Genomic DNA, 12290 nt, shown 5'->3' with positions numbered 1-12290 from the left:
TATGGTTTTTCTAAAAGTTAAATCTAATGCAAGGGGATTAAAATTATTGAAGCAGCTGTGTTGCAACCAGGGTCTGCAAAGACAGGTTAGATAATTTGTTGTACTGGAAGTACTTAGCAGGCCAGCGTGAAATTTGTGAAAAGTTTTGGAGGGTGGCACTGAATCACCTTCAACAACTTTTCTAAACTTTGAAAATACCTAATTTTATATCCTCCTGCTGTTTTATTGCTGGAAGATAAAATCAATTCCTGATTAAGTATTTTTGTTGTCACATTAACCCACTACAATGTGGTGAAAGCGTATTATTTGCTGTAGTAATATTTTGTTACAGTAAAATTCTCCCTGCTAGTAAGCTGGACTTTTGAATCAAATATTGTTGTTTTGGCCATTCAGAGTTAACCTAATCCATGTTTATTTCTATAATTTGGAGGAAACCAAACAATTGGCATTTTGCTTGGAACAACTATAACAAAATATAATTGCAACTAAAAGGTTTCCTTCTAGTGTACCTAATATGAGGTGCTAGGACATGTTAAGTATGATTTTGGTTATTATTACTGCTAAATTCACTTTAAAATTTATTTTTGAACGACTGAAATACATTTCTTAATTTTCCCCTCGGTCTTAATAAATTTTCCTCTATGGACCTCTTGAATGGCAATTTTAACAACTTAATTTTGAAAAAAAATGCGAAAATCTTAACATTTTCTGTTAAATGCGGGACCCCGCGGAAACAGTGTGTAACTATTTAGTTGGAAGAGAAACCATTTGGAAATTTAGTGGTATCTTTTTTGTTTCACTTTTTAAAAGATAAACGCATGAATTGAAATCAAGATGGTAATCCATTAGCTGGTAAGCTCCACAAACGAATTTCCACTCGAACACTAGCAACCGAGACTCGCGTTGACCTTGAAATTTTTAAAGAAATTTCCCTCGTAGCCCTGTTAGCTTAAAAGAGAATCTCGCTGGCATAGAAACGCACTATGCAGTCAACATTCGTCCGTTTTACTGGCCTGAAAAAGGGTCTTTTTTTGTCGACGGAGATCTAATAAAATTGATCTAAAAAACACCGAATGGCAGCCATGTTTGATTTGAGGTATTGAAGTCACATGACAAGGCCTCGACCAATCAGACATTTTTCGCCAGTGAAATTGTCGACACCGCGGCGAACCGCGGCAAAATGAGTGCGCATGCTCCGCTTCGAATACATCTCTTTGTCTTTGAGTTTATTCGGCGGTGAAGGAAAAGTTCTATTGGGCCTTTTGATGATCAAGATCTCACGCTCAACATGGACTAGACAGAAAAACTAAACAGTAGTTCCGAGTTGTTTCCAACGAGAAAGTCAAAAGAGGTAAGCTTATTTTAGGCATGAAATATTTATTTGTTTATGTCATTTCCATGGAAGTTATCTTTGCCAAACCATGTTTGCTCGTGTTTCGGTCACACCGTTGTAGACCTAAAAGTTGTAAATTTTAAACTGATAACATTTTTCGTTTACTGTTTTTCCCCTAAGGGCAATTCCTCTAAAAACGCGGAGGGTTTTGACAGAACAGACGTTTTAACCTCTGAGATGTGATATGAGAGCCATGTATTTTTCTGTGACCTGGTTCTCCACAGCAAGAGCAATGGTTTGTATGGTAGATGGTGATGCTCTTTCTTTTCCAGCTCTGTGTTGCTTTGCAGGACACACCAGGTTGTGGTATGATTCAATTTAATTGATCTCTAGATTTCTGTTGATTTCATTGTCCCAGTCATCTGACCCGAAGAAATCTTGTGGAAAGTGTTGATATCTGGCTGGCTGTCATTTTGACTGTCATTACTTTCAAGATGTGAGCAACTGTTTTTATCTGCATTGTTAGACAAAACCTCTTATTAAGGGAGTCAGTTAAGTTGTTTAGTTTTTTTATAAAGGGATCTTTACAAATAGGGCACAGATTTCCATGTTTTTTTCAAGTATCTTAAGTGACATCTGTGCGTGAAAATGATCAAGTGATAATATTAAATATTATTGTTTTACTTTGATCAGTTTCCTGTTGTTTCTTAAACATGTCATTTATTCTTATTCCAGTGCTTAAGTCTAAAACTCTTCCTGGTGTGTGTGTGCTGATCTGGTCAAACCATGCATGGCAAGCAACATTCCAGATTGTTTTCAGAGATTGTGATGAGGATTTCAGCGTTGAATATTTTATTGGTTTTGTGATGAAAAAAGCCAGGGTTGTTATTCATCTCTCATTTTTTCCTGCATGAGATCCTGCATGATGACAACAGTATTACTGCAAATTAAACATCACAGATGTGAGCATGTCAGTGATTAAAACAAGATGGTTTCCAAACAGCTCTTCAAAATTGTCTAGAAAAGGGACGATAATTATTTACTTTCCACACCTTCTAAGTCAATGTTTGAACAAGCAAATATAATTTGGTTTTTTAATTCAAGTAAACTGTCTTACTTTCATTAATACAGCTGTATGTTATTCTAGTCTTTCTCTTGCTGAGCATGGGTTTGGATATTAACTTCTGAGAATGCTCCTACTTGTAATAGTCTTAATAATGAATATACGGTACTTACAACAATAAAATTAGAGAGATATTTGAGTTACTGTATATTGTGTTTTGTGGTAACACATACCATAGTAGTTGTTGTGAGGCCCCATTAGGGGGGGTCTGAGTATCCCGTATCCCATTAATTTTTGGCCAAAATATTCCGTATCCCGTTAATTCTTATTTGATTCTTTTAAAAAATGATAACTTCGATATCCCAGAATCTTTTTAAAAATATCCCGTATCCCTTTAATTTTCCGCCCAAATATCCCGTATCCCTATAATTTTTTACCCAAATATCCCGTATCCCGATAACCCCTAATAGGGCCTCTGTTGTGGTTGTTGTTGTTGAAAAGGAATCAGATAGAGTCATTGTGGGTGTATCATTCGTAGTGAAACTGGATCAGTTGTGCATAATAAAATGTTAGAGTATGAAGCAGAATGCCTCTAGTCTTGCTGGATGTATGATTACATTCCTCTCTCAGTATCTTTACACACAGTGCAAAATTTAGGCTGGATTTTTGCTGGTGCAATGCATGCAAAAGTGAAATGAGTATTTTCCAAACACATGCAGGTGAATGGTTTCTTATTTCATTATCATGATTCTCATGTCTCCCCACCCTCATCCCAGCAAGGCTCTACAAGGTGATCGACAAAGCTGGAAAAAAAAATTACAGTTACCAGCCAGCTGCAGGAAAAATACTGGAAAAATATTTTCAACAATGGACCACTACCAAACTCCAAGTAAAAGGGAAACATCAAGTAGCATTGGAGTCAAATTTATACTTAGTTTCAAAACTTTTTTGCGATCCTCTCTTAAAATTAAGACTTATTTTCTTTATTTTATTGCCTCGCTCTTGTAAAAGTAACTAGTGTTGTAAAATATGAGAATGGAGGGCAGGTGAGTGACTTATCCAAGTTGCCGAATGAGTGGGATGCGGGCATGAAAAGAACTTAAGCTTATTTCTCACTTTCAAATGATTCCAATGAAACAAACAGACGATTTCCGCATTCAACAGGAGCAACATAAGCCATCTTCGCAAAAGGAATTATCATTCTGCCCTTGCAAAGATGTTTACCCGGCGTTTTCCTTCTCAGTGCACAGTTTTCTCCCCAGAGGTTTACCAACGCAGAGACCATCGCGACTAATAACATTACGAACTTCGTCCTTTTGCTCTAGCGCTCGAATGCAAGGTAAAATTCTCCTGGTTTGAACTATAGTTTTTTGGTTTGAAAAGACACACGGAAGATTAGTCTTTCAGGAAGCTCTCTTCAAAATTTAAACCTTATCAAAGTAGTGTTGTCCTTATCATCGCAAAATGAAAACAAACACAGAGAATTTAAATTGCCGCCATTTTGCCGCGCTGTTGTTTCTATTGCAAATTTAATTGGTACCAGTCCCTCGCGCGTGGAAACGATTCGCGCGTGGCTCAAGCCTGCGCACTCATTTTGCCGCGGTGTCGCGATTGTCGCGTTAAATTGTCGCGTCGTGGGGGATGTTGTTCAAATCGAACAAAATATCTCCAGCTTTTTGGTGTTATTTATCTACTTGTCTGTTTGCACGATGTTCTTCTTTTGTCTCCTGGGATTAAAGAATAAGTACTATGGAAAACTGAGATGAAAGGTACGTGTAGATGTAAACAACAAACGAAATAACTCCAGCCGATCGCCCTCCATAATTCTACCTCATCCTAGTCTACGTCACAAGGAATCACGTGAGATTGCGCGAGCAAGCCAGGTCAGTGTGCGGTAAGCTTTCGGTTATGGCGGATGCCAAGATGAATGAGATGGGCAAACTTTCCTTTAGCGCTGAAGAAGACGAAGCTGCAGTGCTAGCCGAAGACGAAAATGATCATGACACCACCGGTGCTCATGCTATCGCTCCCAATAAACTGTGGGAAGCTATTCAAGGACTGCAAAAGAAAGTTGATCTTTTGGCGGGAACGTCAATACGCATCACCGATGCTTCACTAAAGCGGAAAGTACCGCAAATGTCCCAGGCAGAGTCAAAAAGTGACTCAAACTCCCAACCGGGACCCTCAAAGAAGAAAGCTAGAAAAGCTTTGTCTGATTCAGATGACGCATCGGACGACTCTGACTGCGATGCAGTTCACGCCATCCTTGGAGAAGACGAACAAGATGGCGACTCGAGTGACAAGCTCCTGAAAGAGATTGAAGAGGAATACAACACGGCTGATAAAACAGTCCCAAACATAAATGAACATCTAGCGAATCTTATTAATAAGAGATTTGCTGGTAAGCTCAAGGAAGCAAAGCTTAAAGAAAAGCTAGAGCTGTATGTGCAACCCGGCAACTGCGAAAAATTGAAAGTGCCCCTCGTGAACCACGAACTATGGGGCAAACTCAAACCACCGGTCAAATCACAGGACTTGCGACTCGCAAATGTCCAACAAACCGTTGTGAAAGCCACCATTGCGCTTGCAGAGGCCACTGAGGAAATAAGTAAAGTCAAAGGAAAGATGGATGAAAAACCAAAAATTATTTCCTCTTTGACTGATTCGCTCGCTTTGCTGGGACACGCAACTTATGAGCTTTCATTGCGGCGACGGGATATTATGAGACCCTCAATAAACAAGGAGCTTCGTGCCCTTTGCAATCAGCAAATCCCAGTAACGGATTTCCTCTTTGGAGATGATGTCCAAAGCAGTTTAAAAACAATAAAAGAGTGCAACAAAATTGCCAGCTCTGTCAGTCAAGGGCATGATTATAAGCAAGGCTACTCTGGAACTGGACATCAAAGTAGCCCGTAATAGCGAGCCTTTTCTAGGGCATCATAAGAGCTACAACTCGTTCAAAAAGAAACCATGGGCCTTAAACCAGAAGAGGGAGGACACCAAGTGAGCCTAACTACAACATTACAAACAGTTATTCACGATGTAAGTAAATTTGAAACCCTATTACCAGTTATTATTACTGGCTTAGAGCAAAATGTTAAATGCTTTAAAGCAGGTAACCTTACCAGTTTCCTTTCTAAATGGAGAACTCTTACATCTGATAGAGAAATTCTAGATATGATAACCGGCACAACTATTGACTTTAGATACCTGCCAGTCCAACACGGGCCACCGGCCATTCGGGAGTTCTCAGATACTGAGTCTGAAATAATTTACACTGAGATCGAAAAGCTTTTAAACAAAGGTGTGATTGTCAGAACTGTCTGGGAAACTGATGATTTCATTTCCCCCATTTTTCTGAGAGAAAAGAAAGATGGATCACACCGTATGATTTTAAACCTTAACTTAAGCACTAAACAAGAGCATTGTTTATCACCATTTCAAAATGGATACTCTTGGTTCAGTAATTAGACTAATACGTCCAAATTGTTTCATGGCCACCATCGACCTCAAAGATGCCTACTATTCTGTGCCTGTGTCAGAGAAACATCAAAAATATCTCAAGTTTCACTGGAAAGGAAACTTCTACAAGTTCACTTGCTTCCCTAATGGGTTATGTTTCTGCCCTAGGAAATTCACAAAGCTCATAAAGCCAGTACACTCTTGTCTTAGGTTACAAGGCCACCTCTTGGCAGCTTATACTGATGACAATTACATTCAGGGTGATACTTATACCGAATGTCTAACTACTGTGCTTGAAACATTAAAACTGTTTGTTGACCTGGGATTTTGTCCTCACCCTGAAAAATCATGTCTGATACCATCCCAAGAAGTTAATTTTCTGGGAGTTATGCTAAATTCCATCACAATGACTGTCAGACTGACCATGGCGAAAAAACAAAAAATTAAGAATGCATGCACAGCACTGCAGGAGAGGTCAAAATACATTATACGAGAGGTTGCAAGTGTCATAGGACTACTGGTCTCAAGTTTCCCTGCTGTTATGTATGGGCCATTGTATTACAGAAAACTAGAACAAGAGAAATCTCATGCTATCAAAGACAGTAATGGCAACTATGAGGCCTTTATGTCACTCTCCACAGATGCCAAAACAGAACTACAATGGTGGATCGAAAATATTGAAAACTCATTCAACGTTATAAATCATGACCCTCCATCACTAACAATTAGCACTGATGCATCAAAAATTGGATGGGGAGGTGTTTTCAAAGATCTGACTTGTGGGGGCCACTGGACACCCCAAGAAGCTGAAGAGCATATCAACTACCTAGAATTAATGGCTGCCTTCTTTTCACTCCAAGCTTTTGTGACAAAACTAAATAATAAACATGTCAGACTGAAAATTGATAATACAACAGCAGTGGCAGCGATAAATAACATGGGCACTAATCACTCTGTACAATGCAACAAAGTGGCTTTAGATATGTGGTGCTGGTGCATGGCTAGAAACATCTGGATATCTGCAGAACACATACCAGGAAAAAGTAATGTAACGGCTGATAGACAGTCAAGGGAAATAAACACCAATACTGAGTGGATGCTGAACCCCACTCTCTTAAATAAAGCCCTTGATAAGCTGCAAGCTCGCCCAGATGTTGACATGTTTGCGTCGAGACTCAATAAACAATTCCCAAGATATATTTCCTTCCGACCTGACCCTGGAGCATACTTAGTAGATGCTTTTTCAGCTCAGTGGAATGAACTAAATGGTTGTTATTTTCCCCCCTTCAGTGTGATTCCAAAGGTTCTTCAAAAACTGGAACAGGACAAAGCCACGGGGATAGTGGTGATCCCCAGATGGCCAACTCAGATGTGGTACTCAATGGCTATGAGAATGCTGATAAGCTGCCCAGTCCTTCTGCAGCACAATGCCAGACTACTTTTGTTACCCAGCCACCCAGAGAAAGTACATCCATTGCACAAGAAACTGGACCTTCTCATCTGCCACTTATCCGGGAACAGTTGCATGCAAGCGGCCTTTCACAAGCTTAAGCAGCTTCAGATATCATCCTGTGTGCCTGGAGAAACGGGACAAAAAAGCAGTACCGAACGTATCTTTCGAAGTGGGGAAATTACTGCAGCTCAAAAAGAATCAGTCCAGTTTCAGCTACTGTAGCTCAAGCAATGAACTTTCTTGCAGACCTAGTCAAGTCAGGTGTTGGCTATAGTGGAGTTAATACAGCAAGATCAGCTATTTCAACAATACTTGTCATTAGTGACTCTGCTACCTTTGGTACACACCCATTAGTAAAGCGATTTCTAAAGGGTGTTTTTGAACAGAAGCCCTCATTACCACGTTATGAAACCATCTGGGATGTCAGTCAAGTATTAACTCATCTTCGTTCCTACCCTCCTCTTGAGGACATTTCAGTTAAGAAACTTACATTTAAAGTTGTTATGTTACTAGCTCTGTTAACTGGTCAGCGAACACAAACCATTCACTGCCTAGATGTTAAAAATATGGACATGTCAGAAAAGAAATGTATTTTTTATCTGACCAGCCTCCAGAAGCACTCCCGACCAGGGAAACAGCAGAAGCCTATTAAACTGGAAGCTTTTGACCAGGAGCCTAATTTATGTGTTATTCGTCATTTGAAAGCATATGTTGATAAGACTAGTGTTCATAGGGGTGACACTAACAGAAATCAGTTACTGTTGAGTTTTCAGAAACCATTTAAACCTGTTAGTAAGGACACAATTTCACGTTGGATCAAAAATGTCTTGAAAGCTGCGGGCATAGATACCACCAAATTTGGGGCCCACAGCACTAGGGCAGCATCCACCAGTGCTGCTGCCAGGGCAGGAATGCCGCTAGAAGTTATTCTGGAATCTGCAGGATGGTCTAACTGCGGAACCTTTGCTAAGTTTTACCAGAAACCAATCAATGCTCCATGTAACTTTGGCTCGGTTTTGTTAGAGGCAAATACAGTCTGCCAAACCTATCTTTTGTTGTCTTTAATTCATGACTACAGGGCTTTGAAATCTCACGTGATTCCTTGTGACGTAGACTAGGATGAGGTAGAATTTAAGATTAAACGAGACTTACCTGTAAGTTGAAGTTTGATGTGAATTCTACCGATTCCTAGTCAGGACCGGAGGAGTCACGTGCCCACCCAACATATACATATATATATATCTTTATTTTATACAGGACAAATTTATCCTTTTTATTTGTCCCCACCCTTGTTTTTTCCTGTGCTCATTCATTGTTAAATACTGACCTGGCTTGCTCGCGCAATCTCACGTGACTCCTCTGTTCCTGACTAGGAATCGGTAGAATTCACATCAAACTTCAACTTACAGTAAGTCTCGTTTAATCTTAAATTATCTTGGGTTTTCAAAATCTTTCCTTAACTGGACCATCGAATACTTAACTGACAGGTGGCATTTGTCCAAGTGGACGATAAAAGATCAGACCGTCGTAGAGTTAACTTTGGAGTGCCACAAGGATCGATCATGGGACCTTTAATATTCAACCTCTATGTTGCAGATCTCCACGCCTACGTTAACATGCAGTGTCACCAATACGCGGATGATACAACACTATATGTGCACTGCAAGCCATCAAACCTCGAAAGTTATAAACGTGACTTAAACAATAGCTTATGTAATCTTGAGGAGTGGTCTGGCAATGCAAACTTAGTATCCATCAAAACCAAAATGAAGGTCCTGTCCACAAAACAGTTGTCATCTGCCCGTGCAATAGAAGACTTAAATATGAAGATCGCAGTAAATAATAACGAGAACATTGAGCGTGTTCTTAGTACTAAACTCTTGGGAACGTATGTTAGTCATCATCTGAAATGGGAAGACAACGTTAAGTACATTTGTACCTCTTGTTACGCTATATTAGCAATGTTTCGCAAGGTGAAAAATCTGTTGCCTTTCCATATCAGGAAGAACCTTGCCCAAGCACTTGTCCTATAACGACGAAGCATGAAAGACTGAAAAGAAAATCAAATCTGGTCCTCAGTTGTTTTGTTACAGCATGTTGCCAGTGTGAAGCCCTTTACATTCTTTGAGATATAAAATGACTGACTAAAGGTAAGACGGAATCCATCGCCTGCACGAGCGCAGCATTTGTACTTTAGCCTTATCGGCACAAAGCTAACTAAAAGAGCAAATAATAACAATAATGACAATAGATTGGTGTTCAATTCAGTGTCGAAAGTATTTCTTGTTTAGTTGGTTTTGGTTTACTTTGCGTCGCCGGATTGGTTAGCAAAACCCGTGTCACTTTCTCAATCAACCAGAACGAAAAGCAAAACCATTTGTATTTGCTCGCTAGCGTTCTCCTGCGCTTTGTGAACTTCTGTGCTGTTTTTGTCTGTTGGGTTAGGTGTAGTTATTGTCTGCAGAGTTGTCTGTAGTTATTAGTCAGTTTAATTGCTTAAGTTTTGATTTTAGTTTTGTTTCGGGGACCTAGCTTTCCGTAATTCTATTTGTTTTATGCAGACGGTCTATACAGAGTCAATTGAAAAGCGCTCTAACTTTAAGAATAATCTTGAATAGGGGTATCAAAACATTTTGCCATTGCAAAACGTGAGCCATGACTGAAATCATGGTCACGAAAAGTCGTTCCAGAACAAGACGGGATACCGAGACTAGAAGTGATACAGCAAAGCCAGGAGTCCAAAAAAAAGAAAGAACACCAGGCCAGAGAAGAGTTGAACCTGATTCTACCATCTCTGAACCCACACTCCCTGTCCTTAGCATAAGAAATGAACAGCGCAATGTTGTGACAATCTCTGAACGGATGGCCTTCGATCCAATCAGCTGTTGTTGTGGAGTTTATTTTCTCTTAGATAGCTTAAAAAATAAGAGAACACAAACATTAGTGCAAAACTAATAGACGCATATTCGAAAATATAGTACATATGAACTACTATTCTTCTTCTCTCCTGTTTAGCTGTTTATATTTTAGAGACGACCCTTTCCCCTTTTTGAGACATGGCGAGGGCCAAGCTGGATCTCACCAGTTAACGAGACAACAACGTCTTGAGTTCCTACCTCGTGTTAGAAACTTTTAAGTGAAGTGGGTATTTGTAAAGCTAATAAGTTGTGTTTCAATAGATCCTTTAGCTGAAAGTTTCAATTTTTCCTTTCACAAAATCCAAGTTGTTGTCTGGCGATACTTTTTAAACGGTTGTCACGCGACGCGTAAAGAAAATCATTGCGTGACGGCAAATGAATAACTGACAAGCAGAACTCTTTTGGACAAACAATCACCGTTGGTTTTTAATTTTTATTTTTTAATTAATATCCTTCCAAATACGATAAAATATTAGTCACTGTTAGTTATGTATGCAATGTGAGCAGCTGTTAAAAGAAGGCCTGTAAAAATCGAGCTTTGAAACAGAGGGATATGGTAAGAGCCTGCTTTACCAGTTGTCACGCAAAGCTCCTCCCAGTGTGCTCTACGTGACAACTATCCAATAACAGGTCTTAGCAGTTAGTTGGCTTCCTCGAGACTCCTCTTGTAAGAGCTGATCTTATGTTTTGGTTGTCTGGAAGGAAAAAAGTCTTGCTTTTTTTCGTGCAACATGAAAATAAATCGAGCACAAATGTGGACCGATACCAATGGTAGGGAGGACTAATGATACTGAAGAATGGGCTGGGATGACTAGGGACACTTGCGTGTGGCTAGGGATGACTAAGGATGCTCAAGTGTTGCTAAGGATGACTAAGGACACTTAACTGGGCTGGGGATGACTAAGGACTTTTAAATATAGCTAGGAATGATTAAGGATGCTTACGTATGCCTACGGATGACTAATGATGCTTAAGTATGGATAGAGATGACTAAGGACTCTTAAGTATGGCTAAGGATGACTATGGACGCTTAAGTATGGCTAGGAATGATGAAGGATGCTTAAGTATGGCTTGGATGACTAATTATACTAAAGTATGGATAGAGATGACTAAGGACACTTATTAAATTATGGCTAGGGGTGAGTAAGGATGCTTAAGTATGTCTAGGGATGACTATGGACGCTTAAGCACGGAAAGAGATGACTAAGCATGCTTAGAGGGGGGTATAGGGGGTAGAGATCACGTTTCGCAGGAATTAAATCGGGCTTTTCGCGTTTCAAGAATGTATTTTCACGAGTAACAGACAAATATTTGGGTACTTCACGGACTTGAAAGCACCATAAGAGAGATAAAGCATCACGTTTGCGGCAAACGGGAAACGTCGGACTAAAATTTGTGTTTTATCAAAAATGGAAGAAACTCGTTTGATATGAGCTCATTCCTGGCGTGTTAGCAGCAGGTATCCAGTAACTTTTCAAAGGAGAGAGACGAGTTCGAATAACACAATTATGACCAGCAGCAGCCCACCGTTTCGCGTTTGCCGCTTCACGTAATCGCGATGCCTAATCTCTCTATAATGAATGAGGCCTTAGACATACCTCTTATTGCCACAAAGCAGAACTATTAGACGTTCTAATGACACGTCCTGAGCGCTTTCTTGGTTTTCTTCTGCAACTTCCTGATTCGATTCGTGGTTATTGAAGTTTTCGTCCTCCTTTGGTTCCTCCTCGGACTCAGTGTCTTCCACATCTCAATTTTGCTCTTCGCCGCATTCGAATGACCAGACAATTCTCTCACCTACAGACTGGAGAGTGTCAGATTTCTTGTTTGTTACGAAAAATAATATTGCGTGACTGGCGTCACTGTCTAGAAGCTTCGCTAGAGTTCGTAGTTTGTTTATATTTAGGTTTGTACGTAAGCGTTTCTAAATCGGTGTGTTTTGTAATCTTTCCATAATTAGATTGATTACTAATTTAGAAAGTTCTAGAAGTTTATTGTCCGAGTATATAAGTAGACGAGTCCAAGCGGAGTGTTTTTCTAACTAGTTTTTTAAAAGCGAAG

At 39.8% G+C, this 12290-nt stretch overlaps 2 protein-coding genes and 2 long non-coding RNA genes across 4 annotated transcripts in view; 3 read left to right on the top strand and 1 right to left on the bottom strand.

Moving 5' to 3' along the window:
* Nucleotides 1-1224: 1224 nt before the first annotated feature.
* Nucleotides 1225-2631, top strand: LOC138008492 (uncharacterized). The gene is made up of 3 exons (XR_011124251.1): nt 1225-1351; nt 1514-1829; nt 2069-2631. It is a non-coding gene; the product is annotated as an uncharacterized lncRNA (long non-coding RNA).
* Nucleotides 2632-5841: 3210 nt separating this feature from the next.
* On the top strand, nt 5842-7533 carry LOC138008957 (uncharacterized). Its single transcript, XM_068856254.1, has one exon. The coding sequence runs from the start codon at nt 5842-5844 to the stop codon at nt 7531-7533; it is 1692 nt and encodes a 563-aa protein (XP_068712355.1).
* A 1298-nt stretch (nt 7534-8831) lies between these two features.
* The window catches only part of LOC138006179 (uncharacterized), an 18742-nt gene continuing 15283 nt past the window's right edge, over nt 8832-12290 (bottom strand). Inside the window, exons 2-3 of the long non-coding RNA XR_011123862.1 lie at nt 11828-12033; nt 8832-10226 (exon numbers count right to left, since the gene is read on the bottom strand). This is a non-coding gene — a long non-coding RNA (uncharacterized lncRNA). The remainder of the gene's footprint in view (nt 10227-11827; nt 12034-12290) is intronic.
* Nucleotides 12264-12290, top strand: part of LOC138006178 (uncharacterized) — a 69545-nt gene continuing 69518 nt past the window's right edge. Inside the window, exon 1 of the mRNA XM_068852330.1 lies at nt 12264-12290. This exon is cut by the window's right edge and continues 69 nt beyond it. The gene's annotated coding sequence lies outside the window, so the exon portion shown is untranslated.

Source organism: Montipora foliosa, chromosome 6 (assembly GCF_036669935.1).
Source record: "Montipora foliosa isolate CH-2021 chromosome 6, ASM3666993v2, whole genome shotgun sequence".
NCBI lineage: Eukaryota > Metazoa > Cnidaria > Anthozoa > Scleractinia > Acroporidae > Montipora > Montipora foliosa.
This window is presented reverse-complemented; position numbering and strand designations above follow the sequence as displayed.